This window comes from Dromaius novaehollandiae, chromosome 3 (assembly GCF_036370855.1).
Source record: "Dromaius novaehollandiae isolate bDroNov1 chromosome 3, bDroNov1.hap1, whole genome shotgun sequence".
Classification (NCBI taxonomy): domain Eukaryota; kingdom Metazoa; phylum Chordata; class Aves; order Casuariiformes; family Dromaiidae; genus Dromaius; species Dromaius novaehollandiae.
Window position 1 is genome coordinate 32,856,252 of NC_088100.1, and position 26,591 is coordinate 32,882,842.

A 26,591-nucleotide genomic window follows, 5' to 3' on the forward strand; every position below is an offset into this window, starting at 1 on the left:
TCTTTTCTCCTCGTTCTCACACCAGCTTTACCTCAGTGTGTTTCCTCCTGATTTTTGCTGTAGCCTGAGGTCGGATATCGCTGACTTCTTGCAGACTAGCTGGTGTGAAGCTAACTTTCAGAGATGTAGTGCAGGATGCTGTATGCACCCTGGTGAGGGCTATGCTAATTGCTACATTTATTTTACCAGCTACGGGCCTGCCAGGCCCCCCGGGAACTCCAGGCTCACCCGGACCGCAGGGGCCACCCGGACCTCATGGAAGATGCAATCCAGCAGATTGCTATTACCACGTATCACAGACTCGGTCACGCACCAGTGGGAAATAAATCCCTCTCCAAGAGACGGTTGGGTTCACAGCCACTTTTCACTTCTCTCAATAAGTTAATTTAATCTTTGAAATACTTGGTGCATTTTTTCCCTAGACACTGCATAGTGTACAGATAATTTACAGGGCGCAGAATTGAGCCTTTTGTCTGTTACTTGCAGTGTCATAATTATGAAATGATGCCATTGATTTTCCAGAGCGCATTCCATGTGTTGTTTCTCATATTTATTTTACTTAGAGGAGAAAATAGGCCCAAATAATTTTCATAGGCTTCTTTCTTCAAACAGAAAATATTTTATTATAATTTATGACAGTATGTATGCCTCAGAATGTAAGCTGGCTCTATTTTTCTTGCTAGTGGTGAAGTTTAAAAGGTGAAAACGCAGGTCTGAGGTTTTTAAAGTGTACCCATTAAGGGTGAACGTTGGCTCTTGGCTGAAGTGCTGGGAACTCTGTTTAGGTGAAATGTTACCATCCCTTGAGGACGCCCCGGCACACCTCTCTGAAGCAGGTCTGTCGTGCACCATGAACACTATCGATCATTTCAGTAATTTCCTGGATGTCAAGGCAATTAAGGTATTTATATGATCTCGCTATTCCCATGCAACATTTTGATTCAGACCGACTGGAAATCCACTGCGTGTCACCCCAGGAAGCATTTCTTTCGACTGAATGTTATTCGAACTCAGAACTCGTACATTTGTTTAGTCGTGGATGCATATACTCCAGATACTAAATTATTGGGGACTGGTGGTGTTCTTCCTAACTGAGAACTAGTACCTCTCCACACAGTTAATGAGCTTAGTAAGTGCATTATCGTTGCCTGGAACCAAGCTGCTCTGCCATTACATCCGCTTAAAGCGAAGAAGAGCTCTCGCTGCAGAGCACAGCTGCTAGGCAGTGAGGCAGGCCGAGCGGGAACCTCGCAGCTCTCCCAACAGCTTCCTCATGCCACATTCCCTCTTTTTCCTGCAGTCGTGCGCCAAAATAGATTTGAAAAGAATTTGAAAACAAGAGAAAGCAAGATTCACAGGTCCTAACAACTGGCTGCAAAGAGAAAACATTTGAGTTCAATAGAAATCTGGGAAAATTACCAACCCTCCTTGGAAGCATAGAATGCAAGCAAGGTGATTGCATGCAGTTTGCGAGCACTGCGCGAGTCCCCCTGGACCAGACGCTGTCTATAAAGAACAAAACAGAACAAAAGTGCGAATTCTGCAGAGCTCAAATTGTCAAGCAAAGGAAAGAAAAGCTGGAGAAAATCAGTCAGACAGAGACTGATTCTGGAAAAGGAGGGAGAAGGACTGGCCAACGGTTCATTCCTGGGTATTATAAATTTGATGCTAGAGCATCTACAGATCTGTCCTAAGGAGCTTGCTGCAGCGTAATAGAAATTGCAAGTGCTGTTAAGGGAACGCAGCAGTGATCCACGACTCGGCGTACCAAATCCATAGTGAGGGCTCTGCCCTCTGCGCAGGCGGTTAGCAGCTCTCTCCCACTTGGGGCAGTAAGTGGTTAGAGTGATCACTGTGCTTGAACGGTAAACAGTTAATTTAACTGACATCTGATTTTTGCTCAAAACCAGTAAGAAATGGAGGGTGGGAGTCTTTAAAAATTATACTGGCATTTGTAGGCTGTCGCAGGCCCGAGTGCAGACGCTGGAAGAAGGGCGGTGGAGAAACTTGGGTGTATGGTGAAACCAGTGACCCGGGGGCAGGCCAGGATGCGCGCCGCAGCATCCTGCACGCGAGCTCCCTTCCCGGGCCGGGTCACCCTCACCGTCGGACGCCGCAGCTCCGCGAGCGTTGGCCGGCAGCCGGGCGCCCCCCCTCAGCACTAGTGGGCTCGCGACCCCGGCCGGGGGCCCCGCGCGCTGCTCGCTGTCCAGGCAAGCGAACTGCTGGTCAGGCGCGTCCCACAGGTGTTTTTAATTGATTTGTTTTTACTTCTCTAGTGATTCCAATCTGTGTAAAAAGCTCAATATTTTTTTACTTTGTAAGTTAATTTTGAACCTTGTTTTCTGTGCTAATATCTAAAAGGGTGCTGCCTTCTCGAGAGCACCACGTGGGCGGAAGGTGCCCGAGCCGCCGCCTTCATAGATGGCACCACTCCGGTTAGCGCTATGTGTATATCTGGGGGCTTTTAGCTAGTCGAAACTGAGCATTTGTTATTTGCCTGATACAATTTGTGTCTGTCGATTTACTTGAATTTATCAGCAAGTCGAACACTTTTTTGTACTCTCAGAAGTTTATTTTTTCATCTATGTTTCCTACAGATGCATTTTTCTTTTTTTTTTCCTAGGCTCAAATCTAAGTCTTTAAAACTTATTTGAACACTGATTTTATTTGCAGGTAACTTTGGTAATTATCTTGTTTCATTATTCTTTATTTTGGATTAAGCCCAATTTAATTTTCTCATGTGAGAAAATGGGTATTTTGTTATACGGGATATCTTGATACCACTTTTAAAGATGCCGTGTTCTTCACTTGGGTAGAAGAGAGCTAATCCCAGGTTAACTTTACTTTCTGCTGGGTTGCTCCACCTCTACCTTTTTAGATGAGAAAGCAGAATGTAGTTTGAAACATGGTTCTGCCTATTTTTCAGGTTCGGTCCCTGAAATTTGTTTGCAGTTTCAGACTGATGTTGTCTCGGGTTTCGTGGTGGGTTTTGGGTTTTTTTTTGGTGGTGGTGGGGATCTATTTTGCAATTTATCAATTTTGTGTCTGGTTTAACCAGTCTGTGCTGTAGTAAATATTGCAAGAAATTAAACACAGAGGATTATTTTTTCTGGTAGCACAAGATGTTTTTACTTAGAGCAAAACTTGGAGCGGCCGTATCTCTGACAAAACGCTTTCCACCTTCCTTGAAGGCTCCCTAAGCTTTGTTCTAGTTCCGGGGCAGATGACTGCATTTTAGGGCAGGTTTCTTTATCACCCCCTAAGAAAGCATTGGGATTGTCTTAAAATTGTAGCTATGTACAGAACTACTCAGTTTGCTTAACGAAAGTAATAGTGCTGCAGCGGCTTAGTGCTGGTGCAGTTTTCCGAGGCCATTGCATACCTCCTGCCGCCCACACGGTGGAGTCCGTCCGTCCGTCTTTTCCGTGCGGCTCTCAGCAGTGCTCGGCCTGACGCAGCGCTGGGCACATCCACAGCCCGCGAGTCCGTGTCCGGATTTATTCTTGAGCCCGATACTCTTTTCTAAAATCTCTTTATTTTTAGACGGTAGTGTTTGTAAAAATACTGCCTCTTTTGGATAATGGTTTCGAGGTGATATCGCTTAGATTTTATTTGTGTTTTGTATATATATATGATATAGAAAAATATACAGTAACAGAACATATCACTGGCAGACATCATTTATGTCCACTGTTACGATATTTGTCTCTAGGGGAGCAGTGAGGCTGTTAAGGCTAATAAAAATTAAAATAGTTTACTTTGTAAAATCAGGCAGCAGTGCAAACTACTTGTTAACATTTTCAGAACTAATATTTTTGTATTAAACTAGATTTGGTTTCAATGCTAAAACAAGCACTGTGATACCAAAACACAATTGATTGATAGCATCATCAGTCTTCCCTCTCTGTTTTATGATGGTGTATTACGACAAATGTTAGATATGCACAGCTTTGTAAGATAACTGTTTTAAATCCATGGATAAGCACATAAACTATTTTGGCACTTCTGATTTTTCACAATGGTGAAATACTACTTTTCATGTCAGTCTACACTCAAATTTTGTATTCTTTTTTATGTTATGTTTACATGCAAGTTGTATGAAAACCCCACAAGCTAAATGAGTGCTTTATAAGCTTGTTTCTCCTAATATACTGTGGTAAAACCAGCCACTAACCTTTCATTTTACCAATTGAGTAAAATCACTGCTCTAACTTGAAATGTTCACACATGAGGAGTATCTCAGGAAATAAAACAGTGCTGGTATTAACTTTTTTTCATTGTTTGTTTGTTAGATTCTGGATATGTTAAGGCACATAAATTTACCTTTGAAAAGTGTTAAGGCCACTAAAATCAAACTATGCTGGATGGATTTTTAAGTCCAGCTGCAGACACACTGCTTGGTGTAGGTCATGGAGAGCAAGTTGAACTGTGACCTTGTCTTGATTGCTGTTTAAGTGGAAAATGTGAGCTTCATAATACCTTAATAAAATGTGGTTTTCAAATATTAATCTCTAGCAAATGTTATAGAATCTAGACCAAAATAAGCTCTCAGCTAAAAAAGAATGTAATCTACATGTAATTTATCAGATTTATCTCCAAGTCTGCTGTCCTACAAACACGAATGCATTTAATTATTTACTGAACTTTCAGTGTAAAGGTATTCTATCTCCGGTTAATATATTTGAAGGATTTTCAATGCCATACCTTTTTTTATTGCTTTTTTTTTTCATTTCTGAATGATATGCAGCTGTCACTGATTTAATCACAGTGCATGCATACTGATTACTTCTTTCCTTCTTTATTTTTTCCATTTGCAACACTGAAGGTTCAATTCAATGCACAGGTATTAAGTGGATAAGAAAACATACTGTGTACATTACATATGTGGCCATTCACATCTGTGCAAAAGGGTTCCAGGTGAATACGGAATTGTTTCACATGCTTTCTGTATGTAAAAAAGGGTAGAAGTTCTGTCAGAAAGGACAACCTTTGCTTTCTCCTATTTCGAATCACAAGAGGGAGGACGCAAGCGCAGCCGAGGGAGCACAGAGGCACAAGCCTCAGCAGCCGGCCTTGCTGAGCTTTCAGCTCGGTGGTGCAAGCCTGGGCCAACTGAACTCAGTGGGAGTTTTGCTTTTGAGCACTTTGGGTCTGGCTTTTAGTTATTAGTTCATAGTCCGTATGTGTAATAGATGAGATTTATTGACCTCTGGACCATTAGACTCAACTGGTGATGACTGCAGGCTTTGCAAGGGTTGACTTGGAAAAAAATCAAGTTCACTTGTGCTTGCTACAGGTTGCTGAAACTTAGGGCTCTACAGACTGGAGAAAAAAAATGTGGAAAGTGTTGGCCTTAAGATGTGTGCAGACTTACTGAAGTGAATATAACCTCTGAATCAGCTGCAGCTAACTTTCCAGTCTGAAGATCAGATAATCACTTTCATTCAAGAAACTGTTTCACAGAACTTTAGATATTTGTATTTGCAGTGTTATCTTACTGTCTAACTCTCCCAGGAGAAGAAAGAAAACAGGGATAAATGCCATTTTAAAGGATCCTGGGTTATAATTTGAGCACTAAAGACGATTTTTTTCTTCAGATTTAGTAATGGCTTCAGCAAACTTGCTGCATATATTGTCTAAAGCTGCCACAGTCTTACTAGTCCTTTTGAATGCATACACTATTTAGCAAGCAAAACATAACAGTAAAAGAAAAGAACAAGAGGACAGGAAAAATTGAAGTTAAATCAGATAGGAGTAATAATGTGCCTTACAAGTAAAAACCTTTCCTTCTTTTCCTATGTCTGTGAGAGCAGAGAAGATGATGTGGCTGCACTATAGAGAAAGCATAGACTACATGGCCAAATAAAGCTGGAAACAGTGGTATCCATCATCTTCCTGCTGCATCCACTGAGCAGGTCAAGCAAGCTTCAAAATTCACCTGATTACTTCAGTATTTAAAAGCATCTACAAAAAAAATGAAGCGTGTGCTTGTACGTGGAGCATAGCTACTAGGTCCTACTAGGAAAGATCAATAATGTTCTCTTGCAGAGTAAGAAACTTGGTTTCTTGTTTTCTCTGTCTTTCAAGAAACCTCATCCCATGTGTTGCCACTTCCTTCTCTCTTTCGAAGGACATGCAAGCTTGGTTGTAGATAAGCATTTGGCTCTGTGTAAACTCAGATCCATGGGTGTGTTTGATGTAAAGATAAATTAGAAAACTTCAGCTTTTGAGACTGTTGCCAAAATAAAAGCAGCGTCCTGCAACTGAATGTTAAATGACAGTGGAAGCATGTGCAGGTATTCATGGAAGCAAAATCTAGAGTAGTCTTCCCCAGGCTTCCTTTCTGGCCCAATTTTGGTGCTCCAAATTGTGCTCCCGAGCCACCGTGCTTCCCTTTGGCTAGGGAGAGACTCTGGCCTGCATGAAATGCTCACAGAAGTCTGTTGGGGATGACTAAAGGCACCAGGTCCTACCAAGGTGCAGCAGCCCAATGATGCCTAGGCAGAGGACTGCTTAGATAGATCTTAGTGCACTACTCTGCAGCAGTGCACTAATACTTACCAGTAGCCTAGTGAGGAAATCACTGAGGTCAAAATGTTAAAATATCAGATCGGACTGAGAATTGTTGGCTATAATTGCCTTCATTTTGAGGACAGTTCTTAAACATTTTTGATGGATCTTTTCTACACTTAGGTGAGATAACAGGGGAGTTAAAATTTGTATTCATCACAGTGCAGTTAAACCTCAAGAACTGGGAGCTGGAGCAGGGGTCCTGGTTGGTAAAAGTGAGTCTAACGAGTCTTTCATTGAAAAATTTCCTAGCGTTTTTGGCATTGAACCAGAAATAGAGAAAAACATTTAATAGGACTTTCCCTAAGATCACAGGAGTGTCTGGTTAGAATGGGTGACGCTCTGTCAGTGACTTGTGGAGTCTCTTTGTGCCTTCTAGATATTTTTAAACAATTGCTGTATTCTTCTGTATCACCATATTTTAATGGAAAACATGATACACCTTTCTTTTAGATTCATAATGCTGTTTTTATTTTCCAAATCTTTACTTACTTGAATGTGTTGCTATTAAAAATCAATTCCTGATATTTTTGGTATATACCATACCATTCTCCAGATTAAATTTTTCCACTCTTGCACAAGATTGGGAATTCGTAAGTAGTTAAATTAGCCAATTAGGCCCATGCAGTCTTATAACATAGCCTGAGAATTTATTCTTCAGTTTACTTCAGTATTTTAAGTCAAAACTCACTTTATAGATCAGCTAGAAGGTAAAAATCTGGTCACAGTCATAAACTATCCACTTAAATAGCTTATGCATTGAATTGAGCCTCAGTGTTGGAAGTGTTTGATTGTAACAGTTCTGATTTGTTTTTTACATACGGGAATATTTTCCCTCCTACCTGAGTTCCTTTCCATTGTGGAATGTTATGTATTTTCAGACTGTATTTTTTAAAAGCACTTCACATTTGTATTTAAATGTTGCATTTATTGCTTCTATTGATTAATTATGTTTATGCATTACCCGTGGAAAAAAAAAGTATTTTCATTCTGTTACCAGGGGTTTTTTCCTCTTTTTAACAGTTTTACACACTTTATAGTCCAAATAAAAGTTTGCTGGTGAAACTACAAGTTGTTATTAGCAGTAATGTTTTATTTGTTATGCTACATCTGGAGTACTTTTGAGGACCATACCCTAAATCAGTAAAAACTGACCTCAGTCTAAAGCTTTATGGAACAGCATTGTGTGTGAACAAGTTAATCACCTTGCATGCAACTGTCTGGATTTATTTCCGAAGAATGAAATTCTTTGAACTACTCTATTTTGATGATTTCTTGTAGTAGTAGAATAGATGTCAGATATGAGAAAGTTTGGGCAGATCAGAGATGCAAGAAAACTGCTGTCTTAGGCTTTTCCCAGCGTCTTTAGGATCAATGATTCATTTCACCTCTTTATGCCCTTTTTTTTCCCAGGTCTTGCCTGAAAGCTCACCTGGTGGTGTCGCTTCTGTGGAGCTAGGCAGAGAGAGATTTACTTGTGAAGATTCAGCTTCTTAAACAATAAAATGTTAAAAATATTGGGCTGGGATGGACATGGAGATTATCAAATTTAATCCTCTGTTTAACTTGTTCTTAAAAGTTTATAAGAAAATATGCCAATACATTTTCTTTTAATAGACGGCTTTATCATACATTCTTCTCCCAAATGATCTCTATTTGGGCATTTCCTGTCAACACACAAGCTGTCAGAGAGGTGGCAGAGAGGATGCAGCTAGAGCATCAGGTTTCTTTTGGGAAAGGTTTATTTGCTGTCTTTTCAACAATTCCATTCAGAAATATGTATTATATCAGTAATTTTCTCCTTAGTGCTCTTTTACACGTTATAGGCAGAATGCATAGCTCCATTGCCTATGTTATTGCTTTATATTCCCACATGGCATAAGAGTCAAATATTTTAAACATAAGCAGAAAATGAAGAGCTAGAAAAAAATGAATGCTTAATGCAAGTGTACCAAAGTTTGTTTTTTGAAAGTTTGGTGACTAACAGCAAAATGAAAAGAAAAAGCATAGGATGGTTTCATTGTCTTCAAGAGAGAACACGCTTCAGAGAAAGTAAATAGTCAAAAAGACAAATAGTTTAATTTAGACAGAGAGAAACAAAAAATATCAACATTGCACATTTTTCTCTAAAAATGGTGTTTAGATAAAAAGGGCAAGTAGGAGTGTCTCTAACAGCAGTCTTCTAGCTGTTCTGTTCATTGGTATTGAATGTAACCATACATACAAAAACAATACAGGGGGTTAAGACACATTATTTATTTCTGTTTTTATACAACCAGAGATGTTAGTCAAAATACATAATTTTGGCTATAAAACTTGTGTATTTGTGGGATTTATTTAATATTCATTTGACAGTGGTTTCTAGCCTTCTATGTTAATTTTGTGTAGCAGAAACCAACCTGGAATAGTTTTCATATGAAATTAGGAATGCAACATAAATTGGAGTGTAAAATCAAGAGGTTATTCCACATGGCTTATTCATGAGAATCCAGTGATCATATATTTACAGAGATTTACAACATTAAAGATGTCTGAGGTGGCAGGTTTTCGTAAGAAGAGTCTCCTAACTCTGTTTGTGCAATTAAATTGAAGATTTGAGGGAGGCTTAGCACACCCTGTACAGCACTTATGTACAAGGGAATGAATGTGTTTGAAGGGATGTAATCTGTTCAGGGAGTACTCTAGAATTTATTTTACAAGCATAAAAAAGTAGCTACAACTGAAGTAAATATAAACTATTCTGTTTTATTTGATGCCCAAAGACACATTGTTTCACTGTACATCATGCGTAGGAATTAAGTAGGGGAGGGGAAGTATTCATGGAAAATGTCTTTATTAAAAAACAAAAAACACCACCACCAACCCCCCCCCCCAAAAGACAAGTGCCTGTTTCTTCCCCCAAGAGAAAAAGAGTCAAAACACCCCACCTGTGTAGTTTTGTAAGCACCATTGTTCCAGTTGTGTTGCTAAGTACACATTTAGAAAGAACGTACAACCACTGCGTTAAAAATGCCTTACTGAAACCTTGGTTGAAAAGTTTCTCCTTGTTTGTGTTTCTCCTCCGTATCTATCTTATTTATTCTCAGCTGTATGTGCAGGAAGTAAACGATGCTAACACTTCGTGGCACTGGCACTGCGCTTTCATGGCCCTTTCATGTTTTTACCAACTCTCTGTCCAGCCTGCATTCTGCAAGATGCCGGCTCACAGTACCCCGGAGGGCCAGGGGGGCCAGGAGGACCAGGAATCCCAGGCTGACCTGCCACCCCAGGGCGGCCCCGTTCACCGTCACGGCCTTCCCTGCCGTAGCTGGGTTTGCCTGGTTCACCTGAAAAAGTGGATGCAGGTATAAAATTGGCAGCATATGACTTAAGTATACATGTAGCTTTACTGACTATCCTGTTCTTAAGCTGTACAAAAATTCCCTTTTTACTACTCTCAGGAGATTCCCCAGAAAGTTGCACACTCAGAGGGACAGTTTTTCCTCTAACACAGAACCAGGCTGTATTCTTACACGTCATCAGCAATGACATTTCAGGCCAAATTCTCTCCAGTAACACTAGTGCAGATCTACAGCTATAAAAAGCTATAAAGTATAACTTGTTGGAGCACTGCAAACAAATTTGTTGGTGATGCATGTGAAGGAGTAGATGCTACTCACTACTTCAGAGTTATATTAGTGCTTTAAAAAGAAACATATCAAGAATTTACTTTCCACTCAGATCTGTTGGGGAATAATGCATAGAGTGGAATTGCTGAATGCTAAAGTATCTTTTTGCTTCTAAATCCTCAACAAAGGGATGAAATAATAAAGTAATTCGGTAAGCCTCTTCCAGTGATATATTTCTAATAAAGAGAATTCCAAGTTTCACAGACTTCCTAGGTATCAGTGTGTACTCAGCTGAAACTGTTGTTCTTCTTCCAAAGAGAATAAACTTTGGTAGCTTATATCTATGTATATACAGAAACATGCTGTAGCACTCAATGAAAATACATGTTTGTTTTCATTTGCTGGCCACTAGAGGACAGTTGTGCTGCATTTATCAGCAAGAATCAGTTCAGGAACTCCTATTACATAACACTGCAATGACTTACCACAAAAGTAAAGGAGAAATAATTTTGATGTCCTAAATTATGAATTGAGAGTTTCTGAAGACTGATGTGGCTGCCAGCAAGACAGTCTGGGTTTTGTAACTTTTTTAAAATTATTATTTCTTTTTTTTTAATATTTTGTAGACAATTTTACTTGTCTTGCTGCAAAGAGATAAATGGGGTGAGGTGGTAGCTCTTAAGCAAAAGAAAAAGCTTTTAATTTTGTTTTCTGACTGTATAATTATGTACAAAGTGAAAATTATTAAGTACAGTTATTTGGAAGTTTATTACTTAATGAACACCTTTCAGAGTTTCAAAACAGCTTAAAATATCAGTTCTGAATATCTTTTTACTCCACATCTCTTCTTTGTCTAATCTGTCCTCATCCATTTATATTTACCTGGAAGACCTCTTGGTCCAGGGTAACCTTTTGGTCCTCTGCCTGGAAATCCTCTTTCTCCTCTTTCTCCTGGTTCACCTAAAGCAAAGTCAAAAAACATTAGTTACAACCTGCCACAGGTGTTATCTTCAGTAAGTTCTCTCTTAGAGGCAAGTAGCTGATTAGCAGAGAAGTCAGGTGCCTGTATATATTCTGAGCATTCTCTGACTGATATCCTGAGTTATGTCCTTGCAAGAAATTTGCTTGGTTTGGATTTTTTTTTCCCCTCTGAATTATACTCAGAAATAGACGTTGAAGAATAATTTAGGATTGGACAGTCCCATATAAAATATGTCATAGCCCGTATAACAGAAAGCAACTAACATCACAAAACTGCTTAGGCTATTTTGGATCACAGCCTGAGGTAACTGGCAGGGAGCTTTTGTAGGGGTCTGTGAACTCAACTAAGAAATAAAGATTCTCAAGTGCTGGTTCTCAAGATAGTGCAGAGAAGAAAAGACAAGCCAGCTTGCACAGATTACAGTATTCTGTTTAAATCCACACAAGGTGTTCCTAAAAGTGAAGCAAAGGACTTTTGTTCTCCTTTGGCTGGTATTACAGAGACTTCTCTTCAGTGGGTGCCCAGCTTTTCTTCAAACTCATTTTTATGTTTCTCCAAACAAGAAACATCTTGGTAAGAGGAAGCTGTTTTTGTTGTTGTAGTTGTAAAGTTCAGATTCTGTTCATTGTACACATATTCCCTGAAAGCCCATATATTTACTACTTGCGAATACACTATGTAAATTCTTGGGAGTTTTTTGCTGCAACTAGAAACTCACAAGTATATGCCTAACAACATTTGAACTTCCATACTTTCCTGTACTGCATTAATAGCTACAAGCAGTGAGGAGAGTTTGAATAGACTGTCAGCTTGCTAAGAAATGGTATGGCAGAAACTGAGGAAGCCATTTGAAGAGATACAGAAGACAGTACAAAACTCTGAGTTTGGATTGAAGATGCTTACAGGGCACTAGAGGAGGAATCTTATCTCTATACTTCAGAGTAAAATCTAACTGTCTAGTCAACATGGAGACTAGACTAATCCTGTCTAGTCTGTCTCCACCAGAGCTGCTGGAAGCACTGATGTCAGGTTACCCATATAGACTTTTACAGCTTCCAGCTACTGAACAGTATTTACTGTTGGTAGCAAACACTCACACATTTTCTACTCCAAACTCTTCCAGCTTCTAATTTCTACTTTTTCTACTCTGACTTTCTGACAATATCAGCCTGGATTTAGACTCACTTCCAGTTTATGCCGTCCTTTACTCCGCAAGATTGTTCTCTAAAGTCACTTTAACTTTCCTTTGAGCCAAGTCTTTTTGGCCTTGCTGTTGCTATTGTTAATCACTGCTCCTGTTCATCTTCTTCTACGCATATCTCATTGCAACGTGTTCTTGTGTATCTAGCTGTTCTTCATCATATCCTTCTAAACCATTCACAACTTCTTTCTCCTTCTCCCTTTTATCACATGTGCTAGGTACCCTCTTACTAATCCTCCTATCTCAGAAAAATCCCCACATAGATGGGGAGAGTCAGTTCATCTCCCTGACCTCTGCGGAACTCTGGTAACTACCAAGAATTCAGAATGAAGCACTGAATTTTTTCAGGGCACCTGTCAATCTTAGTGTGCCTCATATACCACAAAACATGATATAGCTGTCAAGAACTTCATAAATAATGTAATCCAAGTCTTTAGTGGTGTCTTTCACTTTTTTGTCCACTCCAGCAATGAAATACTGTTTCCATCTGCCAATTCATTACTGCTTAAAACAGAAGCACCTGTGGAGTCTGTAAGGTGTAAATTCGATGCTGGCTGAAACAACTCAGTTATCTTAGCCCAGTTATTTCAATTGCACTGAAGCCCCTACAGACAGCTCCTTGCCACATGCGTCTTACCCTGGCCTCACACCCTGGCACTTCCATGCAACAGCCTGGCCCTGGGAGGTCCTGAACAGCCTCGCTGTTTATACATCAGATATCCATGATGACTGGGTGCTATATTGGTGTTCACAAGGCTGAGGAAAGAAGTGAAAACCTGTCCTAGGTGCCAGCCCTGTTCCTGGATAGCTTCCAAGAGTGTGTGGGAGCAGTCGCAAATATACAGAGAGAGGGGAATGTAAAATTAGCCAACTGCCCCAGATACTTCTACGCAAATTTGCATCTTAAAATACTATCATGGTATCTCTTGCACGTGACACCATGCACCACTTCTTAGATAGCTGTAATGTCGAGGTTTACTGTAAGGTAACTTGGAGTTTGATCACAATTACAAAAGAAAACAAAGCATTTTAAGTTTTTATTTCTGGGGGGGGGGGGGGGGCATGTGCTCTATATAATTTTTTAAATATTAACACAGGATAGCCTGCTTTGCTGAATCATGTTCAATATGTCAGACCATTTTTGTATCTCCATTTTTTGTTGCTTCTAAGGAGCATATCAATTGTACTATGTTAAATTAACATACCAACAGATCTGCAGCAACAATGCAGCTGAAGTTTGCTTTCTTTATATTCTAGAACTTCTCTCATTAAAGGTTTTCTGGTTTTACTTTCAAATAAAACAAGACAAAAGCAAATGCTCTAATCTGGCTACAGGCCACCCTTGTGCAGAAATACAATTTTTAAGTAAAACCTTCCTTCAAGAAAAGTAAACAAAACCATTGCTGAATAGAAATGGCAATACACAGTGCTTATGAGACTGCAGAAAAATCTACCGTGTAATCCTTTGGAAGCATATAAACACTCTCACTCAGAAACAAGAGATTAATTTAGATCTAAGGGGTTTTTGTAATGTGTAAGGTAAGTCAATTTCTTAGTATGGATTTGTTCTTTCCAAAGAATCAGCAGATTATGATCCGTGGTGCAATGATGCTAAATGTAAGAATGGCTTGAGTTCTATACCCAAATGAGAGGCAAACTGTTATCAGTCGCTTGCAATGTAAGAGAGTGGCTAGATTTAGAAAGACAGACTAGAGCTTAGTGAAAGAATCTGACTGGTTTTGTTATCTTTGGGGATTGTCAGTCTAGCAGAAGGGAGGTTCACAACTGAACTGGGAGGCAGAAGAGAGAATCACCACTGGAACTTTTCAGCAGTGTAACCACAAACCTCAAAAGTCCATGAGAGGGAGAGTTAATATTAGGAAACTGATTCAGCTGCTTACTACTGAATCAAGACAGATGCCTGTCCTTTCTTATATTGTGTAAGTGATTAATGACAAAGAATAAAATTATAAACAAGTCTTGCTGAGGCTAAGCCAGTGTATCCTTCAATCACTGAGGCAAAGGATACAGGAAACAGCTTAAGTACCTAATTTAGGATCGTTTTGGGCTTCACACCTGTGAGCCATACAAAAAAGAAAAATCTCAACCACCAAACCTTTTCAGGGTTCAAGTGACTAAAAATGAGTAGTTGAAATCCCTAGCTCACAGGATTTAAAGGCTTATCTCTCTGTGCCTCTCTGCTTCAGACAACCAGTGCTGCAAACACAAACTGTGAATTGTATAGCTTGGTCAGAAAAACTGTGTGATTTTTAAACCGGAAACTTAAATATAGATTCCCTCTGGCATAGAAAGGAGTTGTTGTAAAATGTGGAAAACTTTGGTCAACTTTGGTTTCAGTACAGCTAGTATGTGAGACTGCTGAATTTCATTTAAATATGACGTGATTCCACATTACAAGGAGAGCATTTACAGTCAACAGCTGTCAGCCAGTTACAGAAATTCTTACCTTTTGGACCTTTACGACCGATTTCACCAGGGGGCCCTTTAAGGCCAGGCAAGCCACGGGGTCCAAGCTGTCCAGGGAAGCCATTTTCCCCAGGAGGCCCAGGAGCCCCTGGTGGTCCAGGTAGGCCTGGGAGACCTGGAGCACCAAATTCTGGCCTCCTAAGACTGGCTGCCAGCTGAGCTAGTTGTTCTGCAATAAACAGCAAGACAGAATTAAGTAGTAAGTGCAAATGAATGGAGAGATTCCCAAGTATCAGAGGTCATTAAAGAAAAATGTATATCTGATGTGGAGCAAATACTCTGCTATGGAAACTGACAGGTTACAATACAACACTTTCCTTATGTAAAATGCTAGTTAGAAAGCGGATTACACAGAAGATATTTTCATAGTCTGTACTGTCAGTGACAAATTGAATAGGCACGCTATCAAGTTTTTCACTCTAAACTCTATGTCTTCATGACGTTTGGAGGTTGAAATGATTTAAATGTATACGGTTTATTTAGAAATGTCCTTATAATTTTGAATTTTGTTTAGTTTTCATATAGTAAGAAAATGGCTTCATGCAAATTGGTGACTCTTAAAAGAGTAAATATATTTCTTTGTTACTGCTGGATAATACATATTAAGATCAGGCCTTGCAGAAAAGAACAACTAAGAAACATGAGGCCAGTAATCTATGCTCATCTGCCTAATAACTCAAGGGCCCTTATTTTCAGAGGAAGAATCCCTTACATGTGTGCTTGTGAACTCAAGTTCGGTAAGTAACTGGACATTTTACATCAATTGTTTTTAATTAAAGTAAATCAGCAGAAGCTTTACTGTTCATTAGGCTTGTCATTCCTTGGAATAGAGGGTCCTTCTTCCCAGCATGCCTTAGAAATAACTTTCTCCAGAGCCACACACAGTTTCATATGACATTTACTAAAAGGTCTGTGTGACCTGGAAAGAACTGATATTTTAAGTTGTGTCCTCAGCTAAGAAATACTAAGACAAGGAGGAGCACAGAATCGCAAATAAGACAAGCAGAAGCTGTGCTGGCAGACAGCTGAGGGATCCTAGCAACAGCCAAGCAAATCTGTGCCCAGAGTCTGCTAAGGAGTTGAACTTCAGCTAAGGCTGTCTTCCAGCTGACCAGCTTAAGGGTACTGGCTTGGATTTTTTTTTTTTTAGTATGAATACATGAACAACTCTAGGGCTCTCTAGAGGGATGCAGTGAAGACAGTCTACATTTCTCCCATATCCTTATATTCACTGCTAATTCTGATGCTGGTGAGTAAACTCAAGTACCATATCTGATTTCTCTGCAATCCTCCTCAATATTACTGTGCTTTTCAAGAGACCACTTTAAAAGATTGTTTTAATGGGTCATTTTTTTTCTGTTGACAGATGAAAATCTTCTGCCAGAACAGCCCAGTCTGAAGTTAAAAAATCAAATACCATGTTGGGCAGTATCAGGAACAGTGACATGTACTGAAAATTTTTAAATTAAATCATGAGCAGCAAGTTTATTCTGCTAAACTCTTAACATTACAAAGGCATAATATCCCAAAGGGCATCTACAATAGCAAGTATTGAAAAATCTCTTTTGCACTTACAGGACAGCATAAATTTGTAAACTCAGTAAATCCCATGCACTCAACTGTAATAGAAAAGCTTGGCATTTCTGTGACCAAATACAATTAGGGTTTTGAACATCTGCCTGTTGTTTTCATTTTATGTTATTATCTACAGAGAGTATTATCTACATTTTGCACATTATTTTTTTGCTGTAATCTAATAGTGAATGAGTACAAATGGCAAAACAAGCTTTTGATGAAGCTATACAGTTTTATGTATTTAAACATAGCAAATGTTTGGGATATAAAATTTATGCACTCCTTAAAAGCACTCCAGGCTATAGCCTGGTTATTGTATTAATAGTGTGGAATCAACAGGTGGTTCAATGAGTTGCAAAGGGTATATAAGTAGGAAACTAATTTCTCAGATAGGTAGTATTTACACTAGCCTGTGGAAGGACCATCTACCAGGTCCCCCTGCTGAGGGCATGATATTCATTCTGGATAAGAGTGGGAAAATGTTGGTCACTTCCACAGCATTAGAGTACTCTGATTTAAGTGCACAAGAAAATTTAAATACTTCTTAGCTTATTTACCTTGCATGACTCTCATGCAAACCTGCTTAATGTGCTGATCAGTTGGTCCTTTTCCCTAGGATTAAAAAATAATAATAATTTTAAAAAACAATATTACTGTAAATGCTGGTCAAAGAAAGCTGTTCAAGTCCATGCAAACACAGCTATTGCAACTGAAGTCAATTTGACTAGCAAGGTAGATAGTATGTGTGTGTGAAACACCCACATATCAAACATGGTACGTACACCCTACAGTAGTGCAGGTGGCATAAGAAAATAAAACCGAACTGAACTGAAAGCGGAGGACCAAAAGTCCTACCTATCTACAATCCGAAGATTTTGCTGGTGTAGAGATGTGCCTGGTGCAAGGTACCATGTATTTCAAACTCTACTGTGTCATTTGCGTTTCACATGCATGCACGCGTGTGCATGTGTGTGTGTGTGGCTCATGTTCCTACAAAAGGAATGGTGCAAGTGACAGCTAAGAGTTCAGAAGATACCTATTACATGAAAACAGTACTTACAGCTGGACCTTGGCTGCCAGGCAGACCTGGAGCACCTTGTTCACCCTGCAAGCCTCGCGGTCCAGGTGAACCTCGTGGTCCTTCCATGCCAGGCAGTCCCCGACTCCCCTCAGGCCCCCGGGAACCAGGCTCTCCAGGATTACCAACCTGACAGTAAGAGGGAGGAATTTCAAAAGACTGCACATCTGCAAAGCAAGCCATGTATTTCTGCTTTCATTGTAGTGCTCTGTGTGGTGCATGCATGTCTTTTCCTATTGCTTACTTTGAAAAGTGGACACCTTTTTCACATTCCATTGCTTACAGCATGATCCTTTTTTGTTAAATAAAGGCACTTTCATCTACAAAAGTATCAAAGCGAGAGAAGAAGGGGAATAAAATCCAGAAGATACTTATTGCAATGACTAGAATACCTATTCTTCTTCTGACAATAGAGTTCATCTGTGCCCAGAGAAACTGCACAGGGAAATGGAAATTCAGGGTGTGAATTTCCGGACTCTGCAGTAATGAGCAGAATTTCTTTCAACTTCAGCAGGAGCAATATTCCATAATTTAAATTTATACTTTCCAATTCCTCTTTTGTAGTTTTGGGGCACAATGTGCAAAGACAAGTCAGTAGTCCTCTGACTCCTTTGGCCAATGGTATTCTTTGGTAGCTGTCATGTGACAAAAGCACTGTAAGTGCAAAGAAATGTGATCATAAACAGTCCCAGGTTCCCACAGGAACAGCAAAGAGCTTTACTTCCCCGCTGCCCTGAGACTCCAAGGAAGAGCCTCTGCAGCAGTAAATGCTATGAATGAAGCAGCCAAGCTCAGAATGATCAGCTTCCTCTCCCTTTGTTACATTCCATAAAATCAAAGCCTGAGGAGAGCATAAATCTCAGAGGAGCCACATGCACATACACATATAGGCAATTTCCTTTGAAGGGGTGGACAGTTCAGAAGTTCCAGAATGACTTTGTCTTCAGAGATTAAGGCATTTCTCATGCTTTAGACATGCCTCGTTCCCAATACAACAGAAATTAAGAGTCCTACTGCAGAAATCTAAAGCTAAAATCAAGGTTATGCATTTAAACTGAAAAATCATAATCATAAAAATCCCCCCATTAAAAGCATCTTGTTGTGTAAATAAAAAATTAAGAATGGTCACATGTCTTTTGACCTGCTAAAAACAAAAACTCTAAGGATGTGATTAACTAGAAGCACAATGAGACCTATGCCAATCTAGGCCTCTGAGCTACTTTCAATACAAGTCACTGTAGTGATTAATAGTAGTGCTAACAGAAAAAAAAAAAAAAAAAAAAGACAAGACAAAAAAAAACTCACTACACACTTACAGCTTCCCCAGTCTACTGGGGAAAAAGATAACATTCAACTGAAAGAGATGCTCCTAAATGTGGCAAATTACCCAACTGTGATATCGGTTAAGCCCACAAGATGGAGCCACATTAGTTCCAGCTATGCTGCATCTCAGGCAGCTACTTGCTGCCCCTGTCAGAAGGAAACCCTAAGAACATGCTTTAACAGATGTATTAATATGAGAGCAGTGCTCCCTTCATGGACTAAACAACGACGAAGTCATCATTTCTTTCTTTCCCAGTTTGGCGAGTTATCAGGTTCCTTGGTGAATCACTCTTCCTCGTGTGTGTACTCACTAGGACAAGCACTCTAAGATCTCAACAAGAGAAGCAAAAGATTTTAAGAATCGGGGGGGGGGGGGGTACTACAGATTTCTCCTCTACTACATCTCTCCCATCTCCATGTCCTTCCCTTAAGATCCTGATCAGCAGTAAACACTCTCTAGCTTGCATGTGTTTAGCCTCAAAGTCACACTGGCCACAGAGAACACAAACGTAACGCCTCCTGTTATAGTCAAGCTCCGTTCCCTGTAGGCAGAACTGTTGATCTGTTCACACTATAGACCAGTCTGTCAGCTGCTGCAACAATCGCACTCATCAGTGATCCAGAAATAAAAGAGTGTGTTCAGTTCTCAAACTTTTTCTTGTGTGGCATGCAAGCTTTTGCTCACCTTCCTCATCAAAGACATCATTTTGTTATTTTCAAAAAAAGGAATCTGGGCCAGAAACACTTCTGCTTTCAGAGCCATCACAGGCCTGTTGCCAGCTTTTTCACAGCATAAAGATTACAGGCTGAACACAGCCATTGCACTGGGACTCCTTCTATACAACACCCCTACAGCACAAAGAGGCCATTCATTTCCTGAAAAATGAGGTGGCCAGAAAACTGCTGTTAAATGCTGCTTCTCTTTTATGAAACTTAAAATTCAGGATGTGAATTCCTTTCAAAAATGAATTCATTTTAATATTGGATGTATTCAGAAATTAAAAAGAAGAAATGTGGTGGGAACTCATTTAACTGTGGTTTGCAAAGACCTCGTTACTTGTATTCTGTTTCTTAAGCCAAAAAACCATCTGTATCTGATCTACTAGACTTCAGTATTTCTGGAACATTGCAATTCATTGTACTTACAGATCCCTTTGCACCTGGTAATCCCATGTCACCCTAAACAAAAATAAGACAAACTGTTTCAAAAGAGAGTATCAATTACCATATTCATTATATATGCAGTAAACGTAACATGATTTTTTTCAGTATTAAAAATTTACATACTTAGCACCCAAGGCACTTGCTGATGTATGCAAAATCACACCTCAAATGAATTACAATTCATTTGTAAATAAAACTTAGATTTCATATTTTTTTTTTAAGATTCGTTTCTCAAAAAAATGTATTTAATGCAGAAATAAGAAAATATTTTTATTATAACCATTTTCATACTGCTTATCTTAGAGTTAGACATGTGGATCTACCCTCTTAGACCAGTCACAGCACAGGACAACCTTAGGAGATTGTTTGGAAAATTTAGATAGAGCATTATTTAATCAGAATTTTTCAGGTTATCAGAATCACCGTATTTCACCACGTTGTGTGAGCCCTGACAAAACTGCACCAGAAACCAAGCAAGTCTCCACCCAAAGTCCTGCGGGGCAGCCAAGCCCCTAGAAGTTCCTGTCCCCAGCAGCCCAGCTCCTGGCAACCCCAAGATCCCTCTGTCGCTTGACTGAGCATAGCAGTCCTGCTATTCAGAAGTTTTCATTTTGAATTTGAAAAACAAAAATACTTTGATACAAAATCTTGTAATCACTATGAAACAGATTAATTCATTTCCTTCAGTGTCATCGTGGTGCCCTTGGAGAGATATCAGAAAATTATATTCCTCTAGTTCCTAACTGTCACTGGTGAAATAATGGGTTTCTAGGGGCCAGAAAGGCCACTTCTTCTATTACTGAATAAGTCATAAGTGAAATAAAAACAACTGTCATCAGTTTAAAAACAGACTAATTGGCAGCACACTTAGACAACTCATACAGTGTTGTTTCACAGGAGTCCCACTCACTGGTAGTAGAGCTACATTACTGGACATCTAGTTCACTATGACTGTTACTTAACTTCAAAATGTTTTTAAATTTCAGAGTGTAGTAAAAAAGTGCTCCTTTCCAGCATACACCCTGTCAGTATACTACTTTTTTTTAGTGGATAGCAGTTTACTTTCTTGAAAGATCAAATTTGGTCATTGCTGAATGGGGCCCGTAGGAGCCACTGGACTAGTACTGCTGTTGTGTAGGAAGGCAAATCCTCTTTACTCCCCAGGCACATGACCCAGGCATTACCAATGCAAATTCAAAACATGCTGTACTCCAGGAGGCCATGCAGCAGGTATGCCTTCTCCAGCTATAGCACAGCATAACAGCCTCTCTCCAGTCCCTTTTCCCTAACAGCCAGACATAGTTCCAAAGGTAAAGGCAACAGACTATATTTACATAAAGTCTGAGTTATAAATGGTTCTTATTATCTATGTTCCTGCTTTACCCAAATTAAAATTTCTCCTCATCCTCACTGCCTCAAGTATCAAGAGTTCTGTATATATATATCCAAGCAGCTTATACTGTATTACATGCATAAAAGAGTATGCATATTTCAGAGTGTTTTCAAAACAGCAGGAATGATGTGACTAGGCCAACAAAACTGTTAAGGTCTGCAATATGTCCAGTTAGTATCTTATACTTTAAGGCAATGACACTAAACATAAAACTGAAATGTGACTTTCAATGATCAAAACACGTTTGAAGAGTTACAACAATATTTTAAAGTTTTAATCTACAACAACAACAAATTAAAACAGGTGAAGAGAAAATAATGCCTTACCAAGTCACCCTTTTCTCCTCCATCTCCTTCTGGTCCAGGTGCACCCTATATCAAAACAAGACTGTCAGCCTTCAGATTTAGTGGATGTAATATATGGCAGTACTTGGTAGTGTGACTTGAAAGTAACCAGATCTGTAACAAGACTTACTTGTTCACCCTTTGGTCCTGGTTCACCAACTGAGCCCTAAAGGCAAAAGATAAAAATAAAACATTTTAGAATTTGAAACTGCAGAAATTTAAATAGTTTTCCTCTACTCCATACAGTAGAGCTAAGATGTAATTTTAAACCAAGCATGTTCTGTTCAGAGCAATCTTTTCCTCTTTCTGACATTTGTTAATTTCTGTTATTGTACATACTTGTAACTGGCAATTTTGAATTGTACATTATATCAAGAGTAACACAAGTAGGAGCTTTTTCGTGCAAGCACAAATCAGAACAAATTTTTCCTCCTCATTTAGCATGAAAAATTCAGATATATCTCATTTGGTCACCAGTAATACCTACTGGGAAAGATAACAATTATGATTTCAGGACTGAAGCACAAGCGAAAACACTAAAGAATCTCTGTAACAAAACTTTTCATGCCACTTTGTTAGTAGAAACTGTGAGGCAGAAAGAAAAAAAGGTTAAGCAGCTTTGAAAACATACTAAGTTATGTCCAATCCTCCCTATCATCTAGCAATGATGAAAGAGACCTTTAAAACTGCATATTTATAAGAAACACAATGAAAGCACATTAATCTTAATAGATAATTACAGTGACAGACTGAAGTGAAGTAATAGCATGGAACATAGAATACACTGCCACACCACATGGTCCAGATTCTGCCTTTCAAGCACTAGTATCTCTCCCATTTACAAGGGCAAATGCTCTTGCAGTTGCTACAGCTCTGCTCTGCAAACTGGTTAGAAGTTACAAATAAAAATCCAGTAAGTATATCACTTTTTCTAGCCCTGTTTTTTAGCAGCACTGTCTCTAGAATTTTCATCATTTCAGTGAAAGCCAAATGCTCTGTATCCTAAAGTTGATATTTCCATTTTCCATCTTTGATCTTAGAGTCCTGTTATAATGTTAAAACATACTTGCGTTGACAGGCAGGAATCAAAGTGGAGGAAATTAATGACCTGATTAATTTCAAACACCTGTAATTTTTTTCTATAACAAAAATACTTCATTTGTAGAACAGCGTATCATTTCAGACAATTTTAGTACTTGTGCTTTGTTAGAAAAGGAATCACACCATCCTTAAATGTTCTCTGCAGTCGGTACACATTCAAATGTGTATATTCCAAAAGAACTGTAATCGCACATTAAAAAGCTTTTCTAAAGCAGATTGTGATGCAGTATTTTCACTCCAGTTTCAGAGATCCCTTCAATTCATGTAAGGCATAGAAACTGGTGCAACATCTGCATTTCATGAATTCAGATTTGTTCTCATGTTGCTGAGAACAGAAAGCCAATACCAAATTTTCTGCAAAGCTAAGTGATGGAAATCACAGACCTATGTAATATTCAGACTTTGTCAAAGAGCACAAAAACTGTTTTGTTTGAAGTGCTCCCAAAACCTTGCTTTATTAAAGTTTTCCTATTACTCACACAAAAAGGCATTGATTTTCAACCTAACATAACATTTTGGGCTGGGCGGTTACCCATTTACTCTTCTGTTGAGCAACAGAATTGCCAAAAGATAAGGTTGAAATGGGAGATGTTTTTGCTTTTGTGGAAATTAATCTGTAATATTTGTATCAGCAAATATAAAAATCACAGCTGAAACAATCTAATTGTATTCCACATCTGTTCCCAAAATTTCAAGAGAGAGAGTAAGATGAGATTTCAAAAATTAAAATACTTTATGACATACTGCTTTATTTGTAAAAATTCCTCCCAAACCACGCCCAAAAATTGTTCAGGAAAGTGCTAGTTGGCATGAGCCAAAAACTGTACCAGAAGCTGCACTATTTAACAATATAAACAATCATGTTCCAGTGCCAAGGCCTGGGCTTTGGCCAGGCACTGTTTAATTTACTAGCAAAGACAGAACCAGACTTCTGAAACCAGTCCAAATTATGTGAATCAGAAACAGCATAAGCCACAAACGCTGAGGATTGGCCATTCTCCATAATATACCTGCATATCCACTCCATGCGCTTCACTGGAGCATGATATATTGTTACAGGTGTGCTTTGTATTTCTATTTGTGTGATAATGTATCAGGTGCCAGCAGACAGTACCTAATATCTAACAGCTTCTGGATCAAGCACAACTACTGAAATGTGTTTTGTTGTGAATTCTGCCAGGCTTTCAGTTGCTCTTTACACCAACTTTTCACATGCATATTTAGGATTCACAACAGAGCTTTATATGATCTCTGTATAGGTAACCATAAAATTTTGAAATCAGGAAAGGAAGAAAGGTTACATCAGTCTGGAATGACACCAGCATTTGACCCAAAGACTAGGGTTAACAGATTCCAGAGATAGTTATTTCTAAATCTTGACAAGGATGTTTGACTCAGTATAAGACAGGGCTTTTATGCAAGGCCAGATGCAGTTGCAAGCTGTCCAGAGTGGAGAAAGGATGGTGTGGCACAGGATGCCTGCTCTCTAGGCCTGTGACTTGGAGTGCATGCTGCAGATTGGTGCTACTGGCAAACCTGCAGCCATCTTAAGCTTGCTCTAGAAAATCCACTCCAGCTTCTATGGGACTGAAGGAAAAAAATGAACCAAGGGATATGAGTGGATCCAGTGGATCTATCTCAAAACAGGAAAGATAAAAAGCAATGGTAGGTTGAGGTAATTGCCAGCATAGCTTTGTGAACTTTAAGGGAGTTGCATTAAAAGAAATTTAAAATGCAAATGCAGAAATGCTTCAAGGATAATAAAGACTGGGAGGAATGATACTCAGTTGTCTGCCCTAGAACCTTTATTTTTCTTTATAAATGTATCCGAGTGGCTTAAAAAAACTGCCAAAAGCAACCACAAACCCTATCTAGCCACCTTACAGTGTATATCTGGAACATATCAGGGGCAGGATTTCTCTGTCCAGATAAAGACATATATCTGACTAATAATCACATTATTCCTTCAGTGTCAGCAAGGAGAAAGAAGCATTTCAAAAGTGCAATTCATTTTATCCTGAAGTAGATGCCTAAAGTATGTATGATTAAGCACAACGTGAAACTGTCCATCCATATTACAAAGAAGTCTGAAGTTTGATGAGAGGAATTCCATCCTCTGTAATTTCCTATGAGCAAGAGAAGGTAAAGAGCATTTTTATTTTCATATATAGTCTCACTGACATTTATTCAGCACAGCAGGAAATCCTCTGCCAGTATGTGAGGTCCACAGGGCCAGGTTCTTCATTCCTAACAAAATACTAGAGAGAGTTCCTATAGGCTGTAATAGTGCACATATGCAAAAGTGTCTCAACAGTTGCATTTGTTAGTGCATTTCCATAGCAGGTATGTTAAGAAGTATGCTAAAGGCGTTGCATCTATGGTAGATTTCAAAACTTCTTTAGTGACCAGAGTCTGATTTACAATTTCAGATATGCTTTGCGCAATGATTTTCAATGTGATTTAAGCCCCTAAATGATTCAGACTCCAAAAAAAAATGGAAATATTGACACCAGTAATCTTATTTCAGTCTCTTAAGTAACATTGTCAAGTTGTATCTTGTATATTTGTATGAGCTATAAGTAGTTAATGGGCACATAGAGTGCTACTTTCAAGCAGTTAACAGATCTGCACACAAAACTAGAAATTACCAGACATTAATTCTTGTAAAAACTGCAAACAATGCTAAAAAACACTGTATTTACTGCTGCCATCATACTGCAGATTATGTATATGAATGTATTTCTTACCCGGTCACCCTTACCACCAGGCAAACCTGGAGGACCTGGCAGTCCGGGAAGTCCAATATCACCCTGGGGACCCTGTGAAAACAAATTGAGCATGTAAACTTCCCCACTCTGTTTTAGAATGAAAACTGAGCATCAAAATTTTATTCCTAAAACAATTCTAACTTGAAGAAAATATATTTTATGATGAAAATTGAACTGATCCAAAATGCGTCCTTTTAACCAGCATCGTATGATGATTTTATTGCTGACAAAAACAAAAGAAACTGCTTACTGGGCTTTCCACCCTCCAGTCCTTTGACTACAGTCTGCTTCTCTTAAAAGAACTTCCTCAGGTCTTGCACTCTGTGATTTGTGCATTCCTCTGTAACAGCAGGCTCTTTCAGCCAAGACCTCCCCAGCTATGTTTCTGACTATTACTGTGTAAATACTGCTTGAGCAGTAGTAAAAGGTGGCATTCATGTTCTGGCCCATTCATTAGTTCCATGTAGCTGTTAGCAGAAAGCCCGTCTTTCATGGCTCCTGTTCCCTGAGTACGCACAGCCCACACAGGAATGTACAGTCTTTGCCTCACATATCACAGGAACTTTTTTTTATTTTTTGAAACAGAAGAAAAAACTCTCACACATCTCCATATACTTTAAAACAACACTTGCTAATATTAGCACAGTCACAAAGGACTAAAAAAAGAAACTCAACAGGCACTCATTTCAGCATTATTTTCAGTTCTCTACATAGATGAATAGGTAAGTATAGTTCCAAATGGTACTGTAGCTCCTGGAAAGTAAACTAAAGCACTAAGTATGTAAATAAACTGCTTACCCGTTTCCCTGGCAGACCTGGAGGACCCACAGGACCTGGCTCCCCTCTGCTACCCTTATAGGAAATAGAAGGACATTGTTACTTCCTGAAATACTTCTTGTGAACTGAATATAAAGCTTGAATTTTTTCTTAATGTTTAGTGACGTCTGTTTATTAGTGCAAAAATGCATGTACATTAACAACACTGAAAATTCCT

General features: G+C 39.1%; 2 protein-coding genes across 6 annotated transcripts in view; one reads left to right on the forward strand and one right to left on the reverse strand.

Annotated features, from left to right (window-relative positions):
- The window catches only part of COL19A1 (collagen type XIX alpha 1 chain), a 212,564-nt gene extending 204,920 nt beyond the window's left edge, over positions 1-7,644 (forward strand). For all 5 annotated transcript variants that reach the window (XM_064508635.1, XM_064508637.1, XM_064508634.1 and 2 more), the window contains one exon: positions 190-7,644. In XM_064508635.1, the coding sequence (XP_064364705.1) occupies positions 190-326 (137 nt within the window). In that variant the 3' untranslated portion in view covers positions 327-7,644. The remainder of the gene's footprint in view (positions 1-189) is intronic.
- A 1,654-nt stretch (positions 7,645-9,298) lies between these two features.
- COL9A1 (collagen type IX alpha 1 chain) overlaps positions 9,299-26,591 on the reverse strand; it is a 70,472-nt gene continuing 53,179 nt past the window's right edge. The window contains exons 29-38 of the mRNA XM_026095933.2: positions 26,396-26,449; positions 25,577-25,648; positions 21,859-21,894; positions 21,711-21,755; positions 19,974-20,006; positions 17,487-17,633; positions 16,984-17,038; positions 14,832-15,020; positions 11,064-11,141; positions 9,299-9,899 (exon numbers count right to left, since the gene is read on the reverse strand). Coding sequence (XP_025951718.1) covers positions 9,715-9,899; positions 11,064-11,141; positions 14,832-15,020; positions 16,984-17,038; positions 17,487-17,633; positions 19,974-20,006; positions 21,711-21,755; positions 21,859-21,894; positions 25,577-25,648; positions 26,396-26,449 — 894 coding nt within the window. The 3' untranslated portion in view covers positions 9,299-9,714. The remainder of the gene's footprint in view (positions 9,900-11,063; positions 11,142-14,831; positions 15,021-16,983; positions 17,039-17,486; positions 17,634-19,973; positions 20,007-21,710; positions 21,756-21,858; positions 21,895-25,576; positions 25,649-26,395; positions 26,450-26,591) is intronic.